A 25,965-nucleotide genomic window follows, 5' to 3' on the forward strand; every position below is an offset into this window, starting at 1 on the left:
GGGGGAAAGACGGGGTGGGGGGGGGAAAGACGGGGTGGAGGGGGAAAGACGGGGGGGGGAAAGAGGGGGGGAAGAGAGAGGAGGGTATAGGTGGGGAGACGGGGAGGAGGGAATAGGTGGGGAGACGGGGGGAGAGAGAGGAGGGAAGAGGGGGAGAGAGAGAGGAGGGAAGAGGGGGAGAGAGAGAGGTGGGAAGACGGGGAGAGAGAGAGGAGGGAAGAGGGGGAGAGAGAGAGGAGGGAAGAGGGGGAGAGAGAGAGGAGGGAAGAGGGGGAGAGAGAGAGGAGGGAAGAGGGGGAGAGAGAGAGGAGGGAAGGGGGGGAGAGAGGAGGGAAGGGGGAGAGAGAGAGGAGGGAAGGGGGAGAGAGAGAGGAGGGAAGGGGGGGAGAGAGAGGAATTGAAGGGGGGAGAGAGAGGAGGGAAGGGGGGGAGAGAGAGGAATTGAAGGGGGGAGAGAGAGGAGGGAAGGGGGGGAGAGAGAGGAGGGAAGGGGGGGAGAGAGAGGAGGGAAGGGGGGGAGAGAGAGGAGGGAAGGGGGGGAGAGAGAGGAGGGAAGGGGGGGAGAGAGAGGAGGGAAGGGGGGGAGAGAGAGGAGGGAAGGGGGGGGAGAGAGAGGAGGGAAGGGGGGGAGAGAGAGGAGGGAAGGGGGGGAGAGAGAGGAGGGAAGGGGGGGGAGAGAGAGGAGGGAAGGGGGGGAGAGAGAGGAGGGAAGGGGGGGAGAGAGAGGAGGGAAGGGGGGAGAGAGAGGAGGGAAGGGGGGGAGAGAGAGGAGGGAAGGGGGGGAGAGAGAGGAGGGAAGGGGGGGAGAGAGAGGAGGGATGGGGGGGAGAGAGAGGAGGGAAGGGGGGGAGAGAGAGGAGGGAAGGGGGGGGAGATAGAGGAGGGAAGGGGGGGAGAGAGAGGAGGGAAGGGGGGGGGAAGAGAGAGGAGGGGGTAGAGAGTGGATGCGAGACCTGCACGCACATTGTAACCAGTCCGGACATATATTCCACACGCACACAGAGTATAACCCCCTGCAATCCTTCCCCTGTGCCTCATCCAACACGGCGTGCGTGAGAACATGTGAAATAATATGTTTATATGCGTGAGAACATGTACACAATGCCCTACTGGTGGCTTTACATAGGGGAAACGGGGCAAAATAAATGAACAAGCATCGCCACATAATCATAAAAACACATGTGCAGGGGTGCCCCAATCATCAAGGACATGAAAGGTGCAATTATCCAGCAGAATGTCGGAGGAAAAACACGGGAGTATAAACACATGCAAACGTCGGATACATTGTATATAGGACACAATGGGGGGGGGGGGGGGATGCATGTCTCAATATATGAAATATAAATAAATGATGCCTTAGTAATGAGGTAATACTCCTCTATACAGACGTCCTGCCCACTTCCTCTCACACTTGTACTCGGATTCCGGACCCAACTACATATCTTTTCTTGCATTGCTGCGTCACCCTAACCCCCAGCCCAGATACCTCACACCCTCGCCCTAATGCCCCATTTACATGGCTTTTTATTTTTGCATTTCCACACTCGCTTACATCGATGTCATTGTTGTATAAATATAACATGCTATTTCAGATTCTTTTGCAAAAAAAATATATATGCCTTAAGGGTTTGTTGTGTTTCTAAAAGCTGGCACTAACGACAGAGTTATTAGCTATAAGGGGTATCACTTGTACTGTACTTTCGTGTGTCTACATGTTACTATCCTCTATGGTTATGGAATAGTAATCGGAATACACGCCACTCTGTCTAATCGATCCCTGTCCACTATAAATATCGCACATATATTTTATCATATCATTAAAAAAGTGGGTGCAATAATATTAAAGTTGGCCAGCACAGTTGAGTTGTACGAAACTATCTTCCCGAGAGCAAGAGGAGAAAAGTAATATCATTTCCCAGAAGCACCGGCGAGGACGACGATTCGTTGGCATTTCGTACCTCCAGCTATGAACGGATCACCGAAGAGAGTAATGAAGATAGAACGAACAGCTCTCACCAAGCCAAACGTCAACTTATTGTTTGTTTCGCAGTCTTTAAATCTTTACAGGGCGCTTCTTCCCCGTTCTAACACTTTATTTTTCAAATCTTCATTAAGGAGATATAAGCATAAGAAATGCTGAGTGTACTCTCTCCTGAGCAGGCCCTGTCCTACCTTCTGTGTCTAATTGCGCTTGTTTGTCATTCTGTTCATATCATTCTATACCCCATTGTACCCCCCTGTGGGCGCTTTACAAATAAACAATTATTATTATTGTCTTGGAGTTTAAATGTAGCTCTCTATTGCCCAGACTAAAGGTTACCGCATAAGCTCTTTTTAAAGAGTAGGTGATGCGCAGTGGGCAAGATACCAACATTACAGGAGCTAAACTCGTATAGGCTTCTGGATTTCTGCTTTAAAAAGGATTCAATACTAATACAATCAAATAATACTAAAAGCAGCACATAAAGGTGGCGGGTGTTGTAGTGATAAATCAAGAGAGATTACAGACAGATTTAATGATCAAATGTTTTATTGTCACTCTGACCTCATGTCCATCAATCAAAAATGGAATCAGGAGACAAAATGGATGTCAGAAACCCATCAGCAAGACCTATTGTGAGTGATATTGGCTGGTCTACTGATCCAGTTCCAATATTTAGATTTTATCTTTGGAGCATAGTCCACATATACTAAACGGTGCTATTCCCTATGACACCTTTCTTCCATTCACTTGAATAGGGTGTAAGGGGTCTCCTGGTGCTGCAAATGGTCTCATGTCCTAAAACCACTTAGCCTCATGTTTTCATCCCCTTTCTGGGACGACACTACACCCCAGGAGATGTTGGTCTCCAGCTCCTGAGAGAGCTTAAGGGGGCTATTCATTAAACTGCAATAGTGCCGATCAGGGGACTGTCACATGGAGAATCCCCTTCCAGCCACTATGAGTTTCTGTTGTTCTAATCAATACTATCCGATTTGCATGAGTAATAAAACAGCAGCAACTTGATAATGGAGGGGCAGTTAGCGTCCAGGGCAATATCAGCAGACACCTGAAGAAGCGTTTAGGAACACAACCTGCAAAGTACTTCAACTATTCTATTTACATCCTGTGTGTTAAAGTGGTGACACCTCTTGGTTTGTTTATTTTCTACTAGGTGGGAAGCAGGGCATCCCCCTCAGATGTAAGTATCCCAGAGAGCAGGGGCTCTCCAGAGCCTAAGGCTGAGGCCCCAGTACCTCTGCTGCACGCGTGCCCGCGAGACTGGTGGCACGTGCAGCCGATTCCCCGGTCTGCAGTGAGCTGCAGGAAGAGAGACCGGGGGGGGGGGGGGGGGGGGGGAGGCGTGGCGGGGGAGTGATGGGGGCGCTGCCATGACGTCACCCGGCAGGTTTGCCCTCATTGGCTGGACCGCCGTGGGGCGTGGCTTAGCGCTCCGTCGCGAGTCCTGCTCTCAATTCTATTGAGAGCAGGAGCAACCCTCGCCACAGCGCTGCGGCCCCCCCTCGCAGCGGGCCCGGCACCATTGAGGGGAGGGCTCTCGTCCCTGCAACGTCTGCCACAACGGGCGCAGCGGGGACCAGGCCTAAATCATCATGATTCAGCTGCTGAGACCCCTACTTCCCACCTTGGGGAGAATAACGGTCTTTTCAGTATCTTGTAATGGTTTCCACCCGTCAAATTTACAAACTGTGATGTTTCATTAAATTAGTAGAATGGACCAATAGTAAAGCGCACGAGAATAAACAGGAACGTCACTCACCGGAAGCCACACATGCCCCGAAGGGGCAATGGGGTCCAGGAGGAGGGTGGAGGGAGTTTCAAGGGAAAGGGTGGATTGGGCCGTCGGGAAACAGGCCAAATGTCCGGTGGGTCCATGGGACGGTGCCACCTTGGCCATTAAACTGAAAGGGGGGCTTGATGGTGGTTACAGAGGCTGTGTGCTCTTCCCCACAACAATTAAATTGATTGCCAGGGGAGGATGCGACGGCTCTTTAATGGACTCTTATCGGAGCCGTCACATTGAAATGCGTCACCATGACAACGCAACGTCACGGCAGGAGGGCTGGTATGACAGACTGCCCGGGCCGATATCTATTGCCAATCCGCCCCTGCTCAAGGAGTATAAATATTGGTATGTATAGGATATAATTCCCGATGATGGTGCGTGCTGGCATCCAAACATTGCATGTCTGTGATTTGATCAGTCATTAAATTCACAGCAACTTGACGTTGTGACTTACTGTTTATTCCGGTGTGCATGACCATTTGTCCACATCATTTTTATATTGTGACCAGGATAGTTGGTAATTTATGGCACTGCTTCACAGTACTACATTTTGGTATTATTTGGCGTAAATGTTCACTCTTGGTTGCCTACAATTTAGGATTACCGGGCCATCGTATATTTAATCAGTAGAGCAACACTTTACGTGTGTGTGTGTGTGTGTGTATATTATATATATATATATATATATATAAAACAGAGCAGCGCTAACACATACAGGTCATGCACTAATATACTTATCTCTAAGTACCAAGTACAAATCCCAGAGTTCAATCCATCAAACACAAGTCCAGTGAAAAAAGAGTATTCATTAGAAAAACAAAGGGGAAAGATTCCCAATTGCCAGATCCAGTCCAATTGTAGGAGGGGGGCTGCTCATCCACGGGAGAATCATTCCCAAACCAGTACTGTATAGAAAGAAAAAAAAAGCGCACTCTCTTATGATGCAGATGAAATAAAATGTATTTAAATAGATGTAAGGTAGATAATACACAGAAGACAAAGAGTTAAATTCACGTAAAGGTATCGTTACACCCAGACTCCTGGTACAGATCAGCTGAGATGGATGGGGGAGACCTTTATGTATACCCACTGAAAGCCAGTTGCCTTTAGACCTGCTGCTGGAACGCTCACACACAGCAGAAACGAACACAGACAGAGTCACAGTGAGAGATGGTAACGGTCTCACCTCTTGCAGCACGAGGTGCCAGAGGCAATCTCAGAATACAGGAGTCCCTTAGTTAGCAGCAGAACACCACGCACACTACGTGCTTGCGCGATGACGTCACAGTTCTACACATTTCGTCAGGAAATGAAACGCCCTCAGTACCCAGGACATAAATACTGTGCCTGCTCTCACTGTGACTCTGTCTGCGGTCGTTTCAGCAGCAGACCCCTACCACATGCAGCACTTATCATCTGAGATCTGACTCCAAAAGACTGTTCATGGTCCCAAGGCTCAACAAAGTATCCGGCCGCTCCTCCTTCTCTTACCGTGCACCCCAAAACTGGAACAACCTACCAGAGACTCACATCCACCACCAGTTTAAGTTCTTTCAAATCTAAGGCTGTCTCACATTTTAATCTGGTCTGTAGCTGTTTCATACGCCCATAATATATATTTTCTTTAACTGTGCATGCAATGTCTTGTATATAATGTATACCCTGCTCATTATGTAACTGTACTTGTAACCATGTATTATTTGTCTTAACTCTGTGCCCAGGACATACTTGAAAACGAGAGTTAACTCTCAATGTATTACTTCCTGGTAAAATATTTTATAAATAAATAGGTCTAAAGGCAACTGACTTTCAGTGGGTATACATAAAGGTCTCCTCCATCCATCTCAGCTGATCTCTACCAGGAGTCTGTGTGTAAAGATACCTTTACGTGAATTTTACTCTTTATGTCTTGTAAGTGTGAATTATCTACCTTACATTTATTTAAATAAATTATATTTCATCTGCATCATAAGATAATGCACTAGGGGTGTGTGCTTTTTTTTCCATATATATAAGACATGCAGATGAGCATACAGCTATATTTGCATATATATATATATATAAATACACACATATAAATAAAGACATACAATACAATACAATACATACATACACACACGCAACCTATAGCTGTATAAACGAATGTAAAGTAGGTACTGAGGGTGCAAAGAATCACACAGGGATAAACTCCACGACTCTAGTACCCAAAGCAATGACACACACAGGATTGCAGTGACACACACACAGGATTGCAGTGACACACACACAGGATTGCAGTGACACACACACAGGATTGCAGTGACACACACACAGGATTGCAAGACACACACAGGGTTGCAGTGACACACACACAGGATTGCAGTGTTCTTTATTTATCTTATTACCAGTTGAGGGCAGACAGACAAAGCGACGCCTCGGGCCTGTGCTCACGTATCCTGTATGTTATGATTGCTTACCCTATACTGTACATGCACATACTTATCCCCGTACATACATGGCACCGCCACAGCACCTCTCCTATTGTGTGTACAGTATGTGCTCCTGCATTACACGCGTTACACAGTGTGAGCATGTGCGTGTTATATATGTATGTATTCCTGGTAATGAATACGCTGACCGTGTCTCGGAGCAGCCTGAGAGCGGTACCTGTTCACTTGTATCCGGGGTGTGAGGAGAGGTCCCGGGTCCGGAGGATGTGTCTGATCCGCTTCTTTCTGTTTGTATACAAGGCCGCCATACTACACCCACTGCGCATGCGCATCACAGCCGTCTGGTGACGATTCAAGGCCGCCATTCTACACCCACTGCGCTTGCGCGGCACGCCAAACACCTCCCATGGTGATTTTACGGGGCCGCCTGACAACCTGCCAAATGCGCACGCGCAGCACTCACTGGCGTCCGCGCCTGGGCGTGCCTACGTGCGCGCGCGCTGAGAGCGGGGGCGTAGTCCGGCCAAAGGTGAGGGGGGGTCCCCGGCGAACTCTCCCCTGCTGCGCGCGCAGCGGGAGCAGGTGCCTGCGCGCGAGCCTGTGATTGGCCTGCTGAGCCGCGCGCGCTCCGTGCCGTGACGTCGCCCGGGGGGAGCTGGGTGATAATAACTGGCGCGCAGGTAATTAGCGCGCGCGGATGTGAGGGCCCCGCACCGAGGGGAAGAAGCTGCCACTCATTAACAGATATATCCTCACTCACTAACAGATATATCCTCACTCACTAACAGATATATCCTCACTCACAGATATATCCTCACTCACTAACAGATATATCCTCACTCACTAACAGATGTATCCTCACTCACTAACAGATGTATCCTCACTCACTAACAGATGTATCCTCACTCACTAACAGATGTATCCTCACTCACTAACAGATGTATCCTCACTCACTCACAGATGTATCCTCACTCACTCACAGATATATCCTCACTCACTAACAGATATATCCACACTCACTAACAGATATATCCTCACTCACTTACAGATATATCCTCACTCACTAACAGATATATCCTCACTCACTAACAGATATATCCTCACTCACTAACAGATATATCCTCACTCACTAACAGATATATCCTCACTCACTAACAGATATATCCTCACTCACTAACAGATATATCCTCACTCACTAACAGATATATCCTCACTCACTAACAGATATATCCTCACTCACTAACAGATATATCCTCACTCACTAACAGATATATTCTCACTCACTAACAGATATATTCTCACTCATTCAAATATATATCCTCACTCATTAAAAGATTCTCACCCATTAAAAGATATCCTCACTCATTAAAAGATATATCCCCACTCATTAAAAAAAGATATCCACACTCATTAACAGATATATTCAAATCAAATCAGCTTTATTGGCATGACGAAAGAACATTTCAGTATTGCCAAAGCATGAATAATAGGGGGTGGGGGACAATAATTACACGAATACTAGGGATAGGGTATAATGATTGCAGGGTATATGGGTAACAGTTTCACACAGGTGTGGGGGTTAATGTACGTCTCTCAGCTTGTGGCAGGTGCTGATATAGTGTGCAGCTAGTTCTGCTGTGGTTTCATCTTCTCCCAGGAGGATCGCTATTTTTTGGTTCTCTTCTGTATTATTAAAGTTCTGGATAACAGCAGTGAGTTTCTCTAGGTGGGCACTCCTCACTTCAGAGTATTGTGTGCAACGCAACAGGAAGTGAGTTTCATCTTCTACCTCACCTAGCTCACTTCTTTGGCACAGTCTCATCTCCCGGGGCTTCCAGTTCTGTCTGTGCCTGCCTGTTTCTATTTCTAGGCTGTGGGCACTTATTCTGTACTGTCTCAGGGTCTGTCTCTGTTTTGGGTCTTTTACCTTCAGTAGGTAGGGTGCCAGAGTGTATTCTCTCTGTAGGCTGTGGTAGGTCTCCAGCTTCTTTGAGCGTTGGATATCATTTTCCCATCTTGTCACATACTGCTTCTTCATTTCGGTGGCGATTGAGTTGATTTCTTTTTTCGGCAGGTTGTTAATCTGTGTGGGGTTTTGTCCTTGGAGTGAGAGTACAAGTTGTTTGATGGCACAGGGTTTAGTGAGGAGGTCCTGACTTTGCATTGCTCTGTAGCAGTAAGACTGTGGATGGCTGGTGTTTAGGTGAGCCCAGAATGTCAGTGCTCTCTTCTGTACCGTGAGCAGTAGAGGAAAGCGGCCCAGCTCAGCCCGGCATGCATAGTTTGATGTACTCCTGTGTACTTGGAGAAGGTATTTGCAGAATTCCAGATGCAGTATTTCTGTTGGGCTGGTATCCCATTTTGTGGAGTCTGGGTATGTTACAGGGCCCCACACCTCGCTGCCGTACAGAAGGATGGGTGTGATGATGCTGTTGAATATTTTCTCCCAGATTCTTATTGGTGGTTTGAGGTGGTACATCTGTTTCCTTATTGCATAAAATGCTCTGCGGGCCTTCTCCTTCAGTGTATTTATGGCCAGGTTGAATTTCCCCGATGAGCTGATTGTCAGACCAAGGTATGTGTAGCTCGTTGTCTGTTCCAGTGCATTGTCGTCCAGTGTGAATTGAGATATGGTTGGATGTTTTTTTGATTTTTTTTTGGAATACCATTATTCTGGTTTTTTCTAGGTTCACAGAGAGTGCCCAGGTCTGGCTGAATTTTTCTAGTATTGCCAGTTTCTGTTGGAGGCCTTGTTCTCTTGGGAGACAGCAGGAGCAGGTCGTCTGCGTATAGTAGAGACTTAATCTCAGTTCCAGCCAAGATGAGCCCAGGTGCTGAGGAGGATTCTAGGGCTGCTGCGAGCTCATTGATGTAGATGTTAAACAGTGTGGGACTCAGGCTGCAGCCCTGTCTAACTCCACGGCCTTGATGGAAGAAGTCTGTCCTTTTGTTATTTACTTTCACGCAGCATTTGTTTTCAGAGTACATACTTTTGATCGTGTCGTATGTTCTACCCCCTATTCCGCTCTCTAGTATTTTCAGCAATAGGCCTGGATGCCAGATGGAGTTGAAGGCTTTTTTGAAGTCCACAAAGCAAGCAAAGATTTTGCCCTTGTTGGTGTTGTGGACGTGTTTATTGATCAGGCTGTGTAGGGTACTGTATAGATGTGATCCGTGGTGCGGTGGTTTGGCAGGAAGCCTGTCTGGCTCTTACTCAGTACACTCTGCTCTGTCAGGAAGGTGAGGATTCTGCTGTTCAAGATGCTGTTGAACAGTTTCCCCAAGGTGCTGCTGACACAGATTCCTCTGTAATTGGATGGGTCCATCCTGTCGCCTTTCTTGTGGATAGGGGTTATCAGTCCTTCGTTCCACAGTTCAGGGAAGTAGCCAGTAGTGAGGACCAGGTTGAACATTTTCAGTATTGCTTCTTGTATAGATGGATTGCTATACTTCAGCATCTCTTGTAGAATGCCATCTGGTCCGCTGGCTTTCTTGGTTTTTATTAGTTGTATTTTTTTTTTTTTTTCCTGGATTGTGATTGGTATGTCCAGGGGGTTTTGGTTATCTTTTATAGTGTTCTCCAGTGATGCTTGTTTGGTGAGGATTTGTTTTTGTTCTTGCGTCAGGTTTTCTTCTGGGATTTCTTGGTAAAGGTCCTCGAAGTAGTTTTTCCAGATGTTGCCATTCTGAATGGCCAGGTGTCTGTTATTCTGCTTTGTATCCAGATGTTTCCAGGTTTGCCAGAAAGTATTTCCATCTAATGCTTCTTCAATTCTTTCTAGTTTTTTGGCAATGTGGTTTTGTTTTTTCTTCCTTAGGGTGTGCCTGTAGTGCTTTAGGTGTTGGTGGTACCTCATTCGTAGTTCTATATTGTTTGGGTCTCTGTGTTTTTGGTTTGATATTGTTCGCAAGCTTTTTCTAAGGGTGTTGCATTCCTTATCAAACCATTTTTCATTGATTTTCTCATTTGTCGTTGGTCTGTTAGGGCTAGTTTTTTTCAGGTTTGATTTCTTTGCTATTAGATGGAATATTTTGTTGAGGTTACTTACTGCCTTGTTTACACCGTGTTTGTTCTGGTCGTAGTTTGTGTCCTGGAAGCTTTGGAGTAGGTTTCCAACTTCTGAGCTGTTGATTGTTTCTGTGTATGTCGCGAGGCTCTGTTTTGTCCATTTGTAGGTGGCTTTCAGGCTATGAAGGTTGGAGAGGGGATTTTGTGTTGTGCTTGGTTGGCCTGGTCTCTTAATAAAGAGCAGGGTTTGATTGTGGTCTGATAGGGGTGATGCTGGTGTAACTATGAAAGCACTGATGGCTTGTGGGTCTATGTCGGTTATTGCGTAGTCCACTACGCTGCTGCCCAGCACAGAGCTATATGTGTATCTACCCAAAGAGTCTCCTCTTGTCCGTCCATTGATAATGTACAGTCCCAGACCGCGACACAGGTTTAGGAGCTCTTTACCATTTTTGTTTGTTGCACTGTCGTAGCTGGTTCTTTGACGTGTCACAGAGCTATGACATGTGTCATTTCCAAAGATGTAGTTATTTCCATCTGAAGATATGTAATCCTGTTCTCTGCCTGTTCTGGCGTTCAGGTCTCCACATATCAGCACTTTACCCAGGGTCTGAAAGTGGATTGCCTCTGTCTGCAGGGTCTCGAAGATGTCTGGATTGTAGTATGGGGAGTCGGAGGGGGGGATGTATGCTGCACATAGGTATGTGTCATATAGATGGGTGAACATGGAGCCTTTTATTTGTAGCCATAAGTGGGTATCTCCTATATCCTCACTCATTAAAAAGATTGCCTCACTCATTAAAAAAATATATCCTCACTCATTAACAGATATAGCCTAATTCATTAAAAAGATTGCCTCACTCATTCAAATATATATCCTCGTTCATTAAAAGAGATATCCTCACTCATTAAAAGATATCCTCATTAATTAAAAGATAGCCTCACTCATTAAAAGATATATCCTCACTCATTAAAAGATTGAGATAGCCTCACTCATTAAAATATATCCTCGTTCATTAAAATATATCCTCGTTCATTAAAAGATATATCCTCACTCATTAAAATATATATATCCTCACTCATTAAATGATATCCTCACTCATTAAAAGATATATCCTCACTCATTAAAAGATATATCCTCACTCATAAAAAAAAAATATCCTCACTCATTAAAATATAGCCTCGTTCATTAAAATATCTCCTCATTCATTAAAAGATAGCCTCACTCATTAAAATATATAGTCTCACTCTTTAACAGATATATCCTCACTTATTAACAGATATATCCTCACTTATTAACATATATCATCACTCATTAACAGATATATCCTCACTCATTAAAAGATAGCCTCACTCGTTAAAAGATATATCCTCATTCATAAAAATATATAGCCTCACTCATTAAATGATATATCCTCACTCATTAAATGATATATCCTCACTCATTAAAAGATAGCCTCACTCATTAAAAGATATAGTCTCACTCTAACAGATATCCTCACTCATTAACAGATATATCCTCACTCATTAAAAAGATATCATCACTCATTAAAAGATAGCCTCATTCATCATGAGTCTGTCACTTAGGGAGCTGTATCATTTGGAAGGTGGTGTCATTTATTAGGACTCGGTGTTACGCTGGCAGTGGTTTCACTTTTTGGGCGATGTGTCACTTATATGGCGGTGTCATGTATATAGGCTCGGTGACACGCTGGTAGTGGTGTCATGCTGGCAGTGGTGTCACTTCAACAGCAGTGTCACTTGTTATGACTTGGTGTCACAGCGGCAGTATTGTCACTTAGATGGCGGTGTCACTTGTTATGACTCGGTGTCACGCTGGCAGTGGTGTCACTTCAGCAGCGGTGTCACTTGTTATGACTCTGTGTCACACCGGCAGTATTGTCACTAAGACGGCGGTGTCACTTGTTATGACTCAGGCAGTGGTGTCACATATTATGGAGCAGTTTCACTCGTTAGACTTTGGTGTTTCTTAATAGGGTTCAGTGTCAATGAGGCGGTGGTGTCACTTTTTAGGGGACAGTTACACTTGTTAGATGGTGGTGTCACTTATTAGGGGCTTATCTGTTAGAGGGCGCTGCCACACCAAAGGCTTTACTGGAAGGCACCGTCCAGCATTAATGGACAGCTTTAGGCCGTGCTTATAGTCCTGGCTTCGGCGATGGAGCGCCGTGTCAAAACATGTTTATTTAATCCGTCGCGTGTGCCTATGTTAGGCGTGGGCGCGACCAAAATCCCTGAAGTCAATTAAAATTGATTTTTTTCTACGACCACTGCGTGATGTCAGCAGGCACGTGAGCGGTTCAGCTAATGAGGGCGAACCACTCACGGCCATGCCCCCCGGTAACCGTCTCTTGTCTCCTACACTATAGGCAAAAAACGCTGCTACAACGGCGACGGATGACGTCACAAAGTCACTTTTTCTTTAGCCAGGACTATAAGCGCAGCCTTAGTCATCAGTAGTAAGTGTCATTCGTTAGAGAACTGTATCACTCATTAGAAAGTGATGTAATTTAAAAAAGCGTCATTGGAAGTTGGTTGTCATTTGTTTGAAGGCTGTGCCATTTATCAGATAACTGCATCACTCATTAGAAAGTGGTGTCCCCTTGAAGGCACTGGTAGTAATTAGTTGTGCAGCCCGTTGGAAGGGAATTTCATTAATTGGTAAGCAATCTGAATAATTGGAAGTCGGGATAAAGGCATGTTGTCAGTAGAAAGTGTCACTTATTTGAAGATAGTAGGTGGGTCCTTTTTAATTTTTTTCCAAGTACGTCAGTCAGACGTTCGTGTTATTCAATGGAAGGCTTTCAGAATATTGTTACTCGTTGGAAATCCCTCACTTATTGGGAAGTACTGTCACTTATAGAAAGGCATCCCAATTCATGTGAAGGCACGTGTAAGTTATTTTCACTCTCTGGAAGGCAGTCGTGACTACCTCATTCAGTTGAATGCTGTTTCACTAATTGTGAAATTATAATAATTATTATTGTTTATTTGTAAACCGCCAACATATTTTGCAACGTGATAGTCAGATGATGGCCTCACTCAATGTATGTCAATATTAGGACTGTCATTGGAGGGGAAACTAACTCGTTGGGATAGTCTGTACGCAAGCTCTTTAATTGCAAACACTCTAAATTCAATGTTATTCATTGAAAGGCAATTTCACTCAGTGGAAAGCAATGAATAACGTCTAAGTTGAACAAAATCTATTCTTAAAGAATTTGTAGGCATTGACAAGTAGACTAACTCCATGTAGGCACTCTGAAGTGAGCATTTTTGAAGGAAGGTGGTCTAATGCCTTTGAAGACCTGACAACATCTATCCCTTATTGGGATACAAGATTGTCTTATTCATTGAAGAAAAAAAAACAATTGTAATTGCATGTACAGTATCTTGAATTAAGTAGGATTACATTTAATACATGCGGAATGAATCCTCCTTTAGTGGTAGTCCCATGGAAAATCTTATCCGGGGCCTACGGTATTGGTTTTTAAGTATGGACTAACATAGTATAAAGTCGTACCTATCGTGTTATTTTTATCAGATGTTTAATAGCAGAAATTCTGCAATTCTATAACTGTCCCTCTCCAAGTCAAGTACTATGTTAATGTTAAGAACTATTTACTGACCCTTCAATTGTGCTTGCCACAATATATTCCAGCAATCTCTGAGCAGCTTTTAGAGGTGTATTTCTCCTGCAGTCTGAACAACTTTAAAACTTCCATATAGTTGTGTTTCTGCCAAACGCATAATATTCAGAGACACTTTATGTTCCCTGAGAGAAGGAGGGAGGAAGGGCAAATATTTGTTATTGAAATGGGGAGCGTCAAGGCCATGGAGAGCTTTAAACACAATGCCGGATATTCAGAAGCAGTACAGGATTTTGACGAAGAGTAGAGGTGGGTGGCAATACTTTAAGTAAAATAGTAATCTCCTTATTAGGCCAAACATGATGATCGTGATGTTTATTTTAGTTTTTTACAATCTGTTTTATTTGTACTTCTGCTGCTTTGCTCTGTCTTATCCATCCATACCCAGTCTCTATTACAGAGGATGCCTCGTGGTGAGCTGTGGCTCCCTGAGGAGCTGAAAGTCCTCTTCAAAGTGGTGCAGGACTCATGCGACCTGGACATCCTTATGTCCTCGCGTCACGCCAATGCAGTGGAATGGGAGCCCATCGCACGGGAGATGGTGAGGCACGGCTTCAGGCGTACCTGGCAGCAGTGCCGTGCCAAGTGGAAAGCTCTGCGGAGAGCCTTCCACCTGGAGAATGAACACAAGCTTCTTCATGGGACCCACTCTGACAAGAGGCCTCCAAGCTACAGCATCATGTTGAAAATGTGGCAGAAGGCTGGCCGGCCCGTGTTCCGTGATCAGCACATGCTCCGCAGTAAGTTTTTTTTTTTTTTTTTTTTTTTCTGTCTGAAACGTAAGTCTGCAAACTTTCTTTGAACATTTGCAGAAACATTTGTGGTCTTCAAGGCTCATGTAACGCAACTGAGGAGGAAGTTTCGGTCTAGTGGGAATGTCACTGCTTTTCCAATAGGTGAATTCAGTTTGGCTTGACTCAGTTCCTTGTTGGCACAAGTACAGAATCTAAGGCCGCACTTATAGTGACAGCGACGTGACGTTGCGTCAAAACAAATGTATTGACGCCGTTGTGTGTGCTTCTAGTAGGAGCGACACGACGGCTTTGTCACGATCCCTGGAAGTCACTTAAATTTCATTTTTCCAGTGACCGCAGCGTGACGTCAGCGTCGCTGGCACTATAAGCGCAGCCTAACTTTCCCTGTGTATCAGGCACCAAAATGTATATTGTAGGGTTTATGTGACGCGTCTCATCTCTAATCAGAAGGTCAGCAGGGCTGAGGCAGGATACAGAGACTGATCACAGGGCTGGGGACGGAATCCTGATCGTGTAGAATATTCAGGTCACAGGCCGAGGTTTGAGCACAGCGTAGTCTGGGTCACGGTTCCAAGATCAGGGCAGGAGAGCAGCAAACATAGTTCAAGCAGAGGTTCAATGCGTTGGAGGAAACCAGCAGGGGTCAAGGAGCACATGGATCAGACGCCTTGCTCATGCACTGGCCAGGAGTAAATGGCTGCTATTTATAGGCCAGCACCAGATGCAGCCGATTACCTCCTCCATCCTAGTTGAGGGCGGAATGAAGCCACTTCAGCCATCATGGCTGATGTTGAAAGGACCTCAGATGTCAGCCATTTTGGTATAGGCAAGGAGCTGAGGGATGTATTGGTGCCGAAGGGGGACAGCCACAATGGCAGACCCTGACCGTTTATGGGGCAGGGACTTGCTCCAGAATGATTGTGTGTCATCCTAGCAAATCCTACGCACATGTATGGGATGTATTGCCAAGCGGACTGCAAGTGATATGCATTTTGAACGAACTCCTTACAGTTTGTAGAATTTAATAGTTATTAACACTGTAAGGTTTGAAGGTATTTATAAGACTTTCGAAGGGAGCGATAGATTAACACATGCAAGTGCTGCATTGGAAATGTAAAATTCAGAGCTTTTCATAGATATATAACATGAAGAGGTAGTAACAAAGTTATAGGAGAGAGAACATGACGTGTTTGATGGACACTTGCAACAGTCCTTCAAACATGCAATAGTCATACCATTACTCAAAAACCCCAAGATTGACCCTACCTGTCTTTCTAACTATCGTCCTGTCTCCCTCCTGCCTTTTGCCTCAACTCCTTCAACGTCCTGTATTCTCTCGCTTGCTCCATTTTCTCACCACCTATTCTTACCTAGACCCTCTACAATCTGGCTTCCGCACTGCTCACTCCAATGAAACAGCCTTCACTAAAATACCTAATGACCTCCATGGTGCCAAAGACAGAGGTCATTACACTCTGCTCATATTACTTGACCTCTGCAGCATTTGATACTGTGGACCACCCTCTTCTCCTTCACATTCTCCATACTCTTGGTATTCGTAACAAAGCTCTCCTGTGTCTCCTCTTGCCTCTCCCATAGTGCTTTCAGGTTCTCTTTTGCTAACACCTCCTCCTCTTTCGATCTCTCTGTTGGGGTACCGCAGGGCTCTGTCCTGGGACCTCTACCCTTTTCTCTTTACACACTGTGTAGGTGACCTAATCACAACTCTTGGGTTCAAATATCACCTCTATGCTGATGACACACAAATCTACTTTTCAACCCCTGACCTTACACCTGCTGTACAGGCTGTGACGATAGCTTATGACAGGCTGTAATTTACACCAAAAATATATAAATATATATATAACTGGGTTTGAACTGGGACGAGACTTAGATATGATAAAATATAATTTATTCCTTGATAAAGGTGAACACAACAGATTATACAAATAACAGGCAAAATATGGACACTTACTTAAAGATGGAAAGGATGAAACAGTCACATCTGGACTGGCAGTTCATACAGCAGTTTTCATCATCCCAAGACATTGCATAGCATTTCTCTCAGCAATCAAGATGGTATAGAAGAAAAACACAGGATATCTGGGTTACCACAATTTTATACCTTTTGTAACCCTAACCCTATCCTTAACCTTAAGTACAGGTGATTGGTTTGTAATTACCTCCAGCCACTCTAACATGGGAACACATTTTGATACATGCCCCCCTGCTAGTTGGCACAGGCGCAGTAGAACTCTGGGGTCTCATTTCTGCAACCCCACATTTGCATCAGGAATGCCAGCCAGTCTACTAAACGAAATTCCTGGCCGGAAACCCTTTGTTGTAAGGTGTGAAATGGGACACTTAAAGACTGCTCTGGTTTGGGTCGTCTCCGCCCTGAGGTAAACAGTGAGGGTGACAAAATCCTTTGAACAATACTTAAGTCCTAGACATTGGGTCGCTTCTCGGACCATATGCTGCCCTGGTATGCAAAGGAATTTCCTCTGGTTCCTGTCCATACCTTGGAACACAGTATTAAAGATAAAACACAAACCTATTAAAATATCCGGTTCCGTTGGGTCCAGCGGGTCCAAACTTCCCAGTTCTCAATGCCGGAACTGGGACACCCGATGGTCCAATTTGCGACATGCTACGACCTTCGGAACCGGAGTTACACAAATACACTTTAAACCATTTCTCATTTTATTATAAAAATCTCCGCTAAAAAGAAATCTCAGCGTTTCACTAAATCCCCATTGAAAACAACGGGCTCCGCCGCCGTGGGTTTCAATGGAGCAACTCCGCCGTTGTAGTCAATGGAGTTTCCTGCCATAGACTTTCAATGGGGAACCGCCGCCATTGAAGTCTATGAGAAAATCCACAAATCTTTACATTCGTCCACACTCCGTCTGGTTGGTGTGAGGGGGCTGGGAAGGGGCATGCATTAAAGCCGGAACCTTGGCTACATGCCACCCAAATTCCATCCCTCTGGGCATTCCAGAACCGGAGATATGGACTTACACTTTTCAACATTTTACACTTAGTCATTTTTCCGCCACGCGGCTTTTCCCCCATTAGAATCAATGGCAAAAGTCCCAAACTTTCGAGGGGGTCCATACTCCGTCGGGTTGGTCCAAGAGGGTCGAGGATGGTTCTGCAGCCATGCCGGAGCAGTGCCTACAGGTACCCCAAACCCTGGCCCTCTGGACCCTCCGGAACCGGAGATATGGATTCCTAAATTTCAGCTTTTTACACTTAGCCGTTTTCTTGAGCTGTTTCTGCCGCCGCCATTGGAACCTATGGCGCGACCCGCTCTTCTCGGTTCGACCCTTATCGGGGGTCTAGGATTTGGGGACCCGGTTGTGGTCGAGTGGGGGAAGGCCTAGAAACTAGGGGCAAAAATATTTTTTTTTCTAGGTGCTCTAGAACTGTTTATTCCCACGCCACTTGTCTTTGAACTTGACTGTTAAGTGATCAAAGCTCTCTTATTGAAAAATTATCCGCTTTGCGGTTTGGACGGCAGCCAACTCGTTCCTGGAAAGCTCCTTCAAGGAACCTTCATTGAAGTCAATGGGCCCATTGACTTACAATGGGAAACCGCCGCTCTCCCTCTCGGACGCGATCTGCTGGTCTTCACAGGAAACAGGACCAAAACAGCAAGATTCACCATTAGAATGCATTGAGCCCTAATGGCGGCCTATGGGAACCTGCAAAATGGTGCCTGAAAAGGCGGGAAAATTACACAAAGGGCTATAATCATTAAAGAACTATTAACCCTTGTACTCCCCGATGGATCCTAGTGTGTGTGTGTGATGCAGACACTGATATAACAATAAAACAGGGGAACGGGAATATACATTTTCATGTTATAACAAGGGTTAAATCACATTTCTGGACCTCAGCCCAGTTAACCCCTTGTCTCCCTGGTGGGGTCAGGGGATGGTCAAATGGGGTGTAACCCCTTTAATCCCGGGCCAAATCCTCACGACCGTCACACAGGCCAACATTTCTGAATGTCTTTCCGCTATATCATCCTGGATGGCCCTCCGCCGACTTAAACTCAACATGTCAATAACAGAGCTCCTCATACTTCCTGCCAAACCTGGCCCTACCATCTCCTTCCACAATACTGTTGGAAGTATTATCATACACCTGTCACGATGGACGGAACTTATCAACAATTTTATATTTTTGGGGAACTAGATTGAGCACACAAGTTGAGTAAAATAAATTGTCATTTATTTCCTTACTAGACAGACACACGATAACCTCAGAATATACTTAACATAAACTCTTACTGAAGAGAGAAATGGGATAAAATGTCCAGAAAGGTGCAGAGCACCAGAATATTGTCCTTTAAAGTGCAGTCCTTTTGCAAGGGTGCAAATTGCCAGCCCAATCCTTCTGTGAATAGTGCAAAGTTCTTTCTGGTCCGTTGGGGTCTGATAGATACCCCCAGCAATAACTGAGTCCTGGAGCAGAGTTATGTCCCTGGTTCCGATGTGATAATACTCTTTGCGTTCCAGGGTCGTTGCTGCTCTTATCCGCTGTTAGAAGAATTATGGAAGTCCGCTCACATTGTAGAATGAAAAACGAAAGACAACGGGGATAGCTCGGGAGCATGTATATAGGGATGAGACCCTATCTCCAACATACCCACCCAATCCCCCTCGTGGGAATTTTCCCATTCACCAATCCCCATCTTGCCCACAGTTTGCAGAGTGGGCACTATAGGGATTTCCGGCTAATACAGCGCCTGTGCGACAATGCTACCTGGCCTGCTTAGCATATGTGTACTCCCCTTTCTCCTGCCGTCTCCCAGGCTGGGTGGGGAACTCGGGGTGTGAGCTAGCCCAGGTGGCTAACAGGATTTCCTATTAAGCAACCATCCTGGCTAATTCAAACATCCTGACTCTGGAGCTTTCATATGCAACACTTCCCTAGACTCACAGGCATTTCCTCAGCATGGGGTCTATGAAGCTTGCATAGGGAAGTGTCGCAGCTCATAGGTGTCAAAACATTTGGTCCCTGTGTGCATTTCAATGACAGTAGAAAAAAGCCTCATCCTGCCTGTCCATTTAAAACTGTAGCAAAAATACACTTGATTAAAAATATATGTTTCCCTTGTCCTACAATTATAGTTTTAATATGTGGGTGCTTAGGGTGTTACACTGGGGCTGCATACCAAATTTCAGGTTGCAGGCCCTTTTCCTTCCCGAGTTATGGCTTCTTCTTGAACTGGCAATGCTGGGCTATGGGCTTCTCACATCAATTGACTTGCGGTTACGGAGTTCTCACGTCAATTGACCGAGTTCCCACGCCAATTGCGAGTTGCCTTTCAAGAGGCGCCATTAACCGGGACGGAGATACATTGTATCTGAGAACCACTTGAGACGAGAAACCGCAGCCCTTTGATTCAATTGACTCTGCGGTTACAGCTTCCAGTCTCAGTAATGGACACCTATATTTGGCAATGGAACAAAGAGACCGCGCCACGCGTATCCACTTAACTTGTGGTTTAGCGCTCGCAGCGGCATCTTGTGTCCAAAGCCAGTAATGTTAGTGTACTATGTTATACACTACTGCAGGCATATGCACTCCTGCAAAATGGGGACAATAAGGGACAGAGGGAAAAATAATACATGTACAGTGCACATAAAATTAACCCCTTCATCCCCAATACGAAATAGGGGTAACCAGCCAAGCATACTGCCTTTTATTAATGCGCTGATTACCCTCAATTTCGTTACACCTACCCCACTCAAAGCCCAAGGTTTGCCCTGGCCACCTCCTCTAGTGGTTGGGCTGACCTGGCAGTTTTTGAAGTCAGTAGTTCATGGGGATTGTCCTGCCGGGACAGGCCATCTGCATTACCATGCTCACTGCCTTTCTTGTGCTGAATGGTGAAATCGAATTCCTGCAAGGCAAGGCTCCAGCGCAAGAGTTTGGCATTCTCTCCCGACACCCTCTGTAACCAACTTAGGGAGTTATGGTCCTTGAGGACCGTGAATGTCCTGCCATACAAATACGGCTGTAGTTTCTTTAGAGCCCATACTATGGCCATGCACTCCTTCTCAATAGTGGCATAGGCCACTTCTCCGGGCAGCAGCTTGCGGCTCAGATAAACCACTGGATGTTCATTGCCCTCCCCCACCTGGCTGAGCACAGCCCCAATGCCAAAGTCTGAGGCATCAGTCTGCACCAGAAACTTTTTTGAATAATCTGGAGCTGCAAGGATGGGTGAACTGGCCAATGCAGTCTTCAAAGCCTGGAATGCTTTTTCACAGGCTAGAGACCAGACTACCAGCACAGACAGTCGCTTCTGGGTCAAGTCAGTCAGGGGTTTGGCAATGGCACTATACTGGGGAACAAACTTCCTATATTAGCCTGCGGTGCCTAGGAAAGCCATAACCTGCTTCTTGGGAGTGGGCCACTGCACTACTGCCTCTACCTTAGCTGGTTCTGGCTTGAGGTGCCCTCCACCCACCCTATGCCCTAGGTATAAGACTTCTGCCATCCCTACTAAGCACTTGGTGGGTTTCAAGGTGAGACCTGCCTCCCTAATCCTAGCTAGCACCGCAGCTACATGAATTAAGTGTAATTCCCAAGAGTTACTGAACACAGCAATATCTAGATAAGACAAGAAAAAACAAAAAGAGTAAAAGCGCCGTTCATTAACTGTAATACAACATACGTTGTTTATCTGCTGAGTTGTCCATGCGGCCTTCATTATATAGGCCGCACAAAAAGAAGTTTAAAGGAACGTTTTACTGAGCACAGGAGAAACATTTTAAGAGGTTTCCTTGGACATGGGGTTTCCCGCCATTTTTTATCAGCCCATAATAAAGACGTAGGAGGATTATCGATTGTGGGCATCGAACACATTAGTCAAACAACCATGAGGGGTGACAGACTTCTAAAACTTAGGAAACAGGAGACCTACTGGATATTTAAATTACAAACGATGAGTCCAGTAGGTCTGAATGAAGAGTTGGATCTTTTAGCTTTTCAATAGTTGACATCTGTCACCAATACCTTTTTAATGATAAAAAGTTGATATCATTTTTATTCTTTATCAGATTTTATATGGTTCAAATCTCTTTTATAAACTATTTATACTATGCATCGATCTACCGTATTTATGTTAGTCAGCACTTTATTTGAAAATGTTTATGGGTTAAGAATGTATCTTAAATTATTTAGCTTTAACAATAATGAACAATACATATCAATGCTTCAGAATGATCCATACCAATCAACGTGTGAAGGAGTATACTTTATGTATTAATCTTTTTGTATTTAGTCAATAAGCTATTCATTTTTGATAATGTTTGTGGATTATAAAATGTGTTCCAATTATTTAGTTAATATAAAATTAATAAAAATAAATACCACCTACCATTGAATTTTAATGTTTAATAATGACCATCTTCAATCAATTTATAAAGGAATGTATTTATTTCATCTATTGTATTATTCTTTGTGAAACATTAATTTTAAAATCAATTTATCAATATTTTTAATACATTATAATCAACTTTAATGATATTTAGCATTTTGTACAATTATTGTGTTTTTTTCTTTTCTTTTTGTGACATGAACCAGTCATATATACTGTTTGCACCAGTCCGTCCGAATAATGGATGCATTTGAATACTAGCAAAGTTGAATAAGTTACCAATTGGACAATTAAGCTATTGCAATTAACTTTGCTATAAATCATGATGGCACATGGTGTAACGTTATCCCTGACGAAGCCTTTTGGTGAAACGCGTAGGAGGAGGAGCAATAGGGTGTTTGCTTTCCATCAGTGCGTTTGAGAGGAGCTGATAACACCACATGCTGGGTTGTTTACATGGTCATTGGTAACCATCAGGAGGAGGAGCACTGAGAGACGGAGCCCAGAGACTACCGGGAAGGGTCTGTGCGTCACAGCCGGAAGTGACATCAGACCCGGACACCCGGAGGGCTACGTGGTATCGCGTGCTATAGCACATCCAAGCAGTGTGCACCGGAGTGTTTTTTTGTCATCTGAGGGACTACAGGACCGCCAAGGATCCACAGTACTTTAATGGTGTGCGCATTTAGCATTGTCTCAACCCTGGGGTACCCCTCTTCACTTATACCTGCCCGGGCAGTGCACAACTTGCAGGATTGAGACTATCCATCGGGCTACCCCCGTTTTCAATCCCCTGGAGACCCATTAAGTGTAACCGCATATCTACTCCATCTGCACTATTTTTAATTACTATTCATGTATTGATTTTTATCATTGTTGTCCTAGAGGGATTTCCTTGGGACAAGGTCATTCAATAAAGATCATTAGTTTAATCACAACCCCTCATTGACTGCGCTTCTCCCTTTTTTTTTTTTTTGTTATTAATATCTAGATAAGCCCTAGCATACCCTCTAGCAATCGATTTGACCATGCGTTGGAAGGTAGCCGGGGCATACTTCATCCCAAAGGGCATTACTAAAAACTCATAGAGGCCACTTGGGGTGTCTTGCCGACTTCCCTTTAACCTAGGAGGCTAGGGAGATCTGCCAGTACCCTTTTCTGAGATCCATGGTGGTCAGATACCCTTCTTTTTTTCCATTTGTTATAATGCAGTCCACTAGGTCAACATCGAAAACCCATTCCTGAATCATCTTGGCCAATACAACGCTCAGGCTCTGGGCACTTTCCCAAAAAATGTTCCCCCACTTCGGCTCCGGGTCTAGAGCTCCGAATCCTGCCCTACAAGCCCCGGCTCTGCCATTCTGTCTAGCCAAGGTCACAAATATTTCTAAACTTGTGCATGGAGTCTGTTAAATATGCTGTCATGTTTTCGTAATGTAAGCCAGATTCAATACATTATTTTGGCTATATTCGGCATAAGACCCTTCCAGGAGGCCGCTATGGTGCATCTGCTTGCCGACAGAATATACAAAGTGAGCTTGCACTTATAGTATGGTCGGTTTAATGGGGTCTCATTTAGTAGGGCTGACCATGGACTCAATCTCAATGTTATATTTAGGACTATTTATAAGGTCAGCAATCGCTGTCCAAAGGCTTGCTATCATCGGCATTTCCACCAGATATTTGCCATTGACCCTCTCTGCCCACAGCACTAAAAGCAATTCGGGGAGACACTCCCATACATTTTGGGCAATCTGTCTGGGGTCAAGTACCATCGATATAGCACTTTATATGCATTTTCCTTTATATTAGTATTTATAGCGCCATTTGTTATTCACTTTGGAATAAAGCTTTGATGTTCTCATAAAGGACTTGCATTTCGGATGTGCTTATTGGGCGTCGGGCCCCCTTCGGCTGTATCCGAGCCTGTAAGGAAGGTCTCCAGGTCATCCTCATGTGGCTGTACACTGACCACCTTCATGTTTACAGCTCCCGTTGCGCCGTCTGAAAAAGTTAGTTGTGTTCGTTTTTTTTCTCTCCTTTGTTTCCCCCTTCCTCTTCAGCGCATTTAAATGGGACAAGAGAACTCCTATGAGTGTTGCGAGGGTCCGGTACCTGAATCGAGCCGATTGACGAGCTTTTTTTTATGTGTATTCTTTCCAGCCGCGAACGGATCTGTACTAATCAGCTTCCTCCATTCACGCCACGCATGCGCCCCTGATGGCACTTTTTTAGTGGAGTCTAAACAAAAGATTTGTCTGGGATCCTTAGCAATAAAGTATTGGGTAATTTCAATAGATTACTTCAATTTACAATACATGATTAATTGATTAGCAAACATTACTACTGTTCCCACTAATAAAGCTATGATTGGATTTATCATAAAATGTAACACACTAGTGACTGTGGGACTGTCACGGTAGACAAGGTCTTACCAACAAATTAATACCGGGATTCTGGACTGAGCAGTACAAGGCGGGTAAAATAAATTGTAATTTATTTCCTTTTAAGACAAACACACAATACTTCACATTTACAGTCAATAAACACTTACCAAGATGGGGAAACGAAATAAATTGTTCACTGAACGAAACAAATCTTTGGACACCCCTGCACGCATGCAAGTGGGTGCGCGATGTGAGCCGTGCGACAGTCCTTGGCTAGGGGCGCAACTTGCCACCCCTATATCTCCGCCGAAAGGAAAGATTTCATAATGTCCTTACAGGATTAGTTCGGGAATCCTTAGCTCAAACGAATTCTGGAAGAGGGGCACGATCCTTGGTTACGATGTTGTTAACCCCTAACACTCTGGAACCGCTGATGCTAGAGCTTGGACATTTCTTGGTAAAAGCTTAGATGAATCTGACTAGGAGGGGGCTGTAGGCATTCTTATATTGTTAAGGGTCCTATTCCTAACATGCACACGCAATCCTCTCATGGGAACAACTTTTCCCACCTATCCCCGACTTGCCAGGAGTTCATAGAACAGGGAGAAGTTGCTTCCCGGTCTGCTAAGAGCATGCGTTAACCTCACACCTGAGCTACTTAGCATACCGGGCCCAACCTCTTACCTGGCGACAGTAAGTCTGGGGTTTGGCTACCAAGTGTGAAGTGCACATACTTCACACCGATATCTGGTACTTACAAATATCCCGGCCACCCTAACACCTCGGGTCTCTGAGGCTTTTTAACTCCGGACTTCTCTTAGACACTGGGGCAAAAGCTTAGCAGGGTGCCCTTTGAAGTACGGAGATAAAAAAATCCCTCAGCTCATTCCTCCATAACATACTGTATGGGCATGCTAATGGATTCATTGCCGGACCGGCAGGAAAGGGTTCCTGCCATTTGCATTGAAAACACCAATGGAATACAGTTTATTTATAAATGTATGTTCTGCATATGCAACAAGTATAAAACTCATATGTATCTTCATGGTTTCTTTTTACCTAGCTGCACTCCAAAAATTAGAGTGCTAGCTCTTTCCTAGCGCAAGTTATCCACTTAATTGAAGGGGCACTATGATGTGGGTTGCGGTTTGACGTATAATCGGTCTGGGTTACAAGCCGGCATACAATGTATCCGTCCTGGCTTTGATCAGTAACTGGAGACACGTGCCACCAATTCAGCTTAAGTGGATAACGAGACGGCAGGATATTATGTATCAAGAAGGCACTTCATCTAAACCGCAGACCACTTGTTCAATTGACTTTGCGGTTTCGACGTCTGTGATCTGGAAACTGATACCTATCTTTAAAGAAGCTACTTATTCACAGGCACGCTTCTTCAATCTATTGCTTGGCACAGCGCTAGAAGCCCCCCCTTGTGTCGCAAATACAGTTAGCATATACTGTAGCTCATTCATTCATTTAACTGCAGCTAGCTTCTGAGCTGCAAAACGGAAAATATAGGTGGTG

General features: G+C 44.9%; 2 protein-coding genes across 16 annotated transcripts in view; one reads left to right on the forward strand and one right to left on the reverse strand.

Moving 5' to 3' along the window:
- The window catches only part of LOC142492556 (uncharacterized), a 199,422-nt gene extending 192,770 nt beyond the window's left edge, over window positions 1–6,652 (reverse strand). The window contains exon 1 of one of the 6 annotated variants that reach the window (XR_012800843.1): window positions 6,435–6,647. The gene's annotated coding sequence lies outside the window, so the exon portion shown is untranslated. Of the gene's footprint in view, window positions 1–1,958; window positions 3,229–6,434 lie in introns of those variants that run through there. The other 5 variants (XM_075595259.1, XM_075595258.1, XM_075595261.1 and 2 more) reach the window with 5 other exon arrangements.
- The window catches only part of LOC142492560 (uncharacterized), a 51,506-nt gene continuing 32,160 nt past the window's right edge, over window positions 6,620–25,965 (forward strand). For 4 of the 10 annotated variants that reach the window (XM_075595290.1, XM_075595281.1, XM_075595283.1 and 1 more), the window contains exons 1-2: window positions 6,620–6,746; window positions 14,286–14,637. In XM_075595290.1, the coding sequence (XP_075451405.1) occupies window positions 6,624–6,746; window positions 14,286–14,637 (475 nt within the window). In that variant the 5' untranslated portion in view covers window positions 6,620–6,623. The other 6 variants (XM_075595282.1, XM_075595285.1, XM_075595284.1 and 3 more) reach the window with 6 other exon arrangements.

The sequence above is a fragment of the Ascaphus truei genome, chromosome 4 (assembly GCF_040206685.1).
Source record: "Ascaphus truei isolate aAscTru1 chromosome 4, aAscTru1.hap1, whole genome shotgun sequence".
NCBI classification, from domain to species: Eukaryota; Metazoa; Chordata; class Amphibia; order Anura; family Ascaphidae; genus Ascaphus; species Ascaphus truei.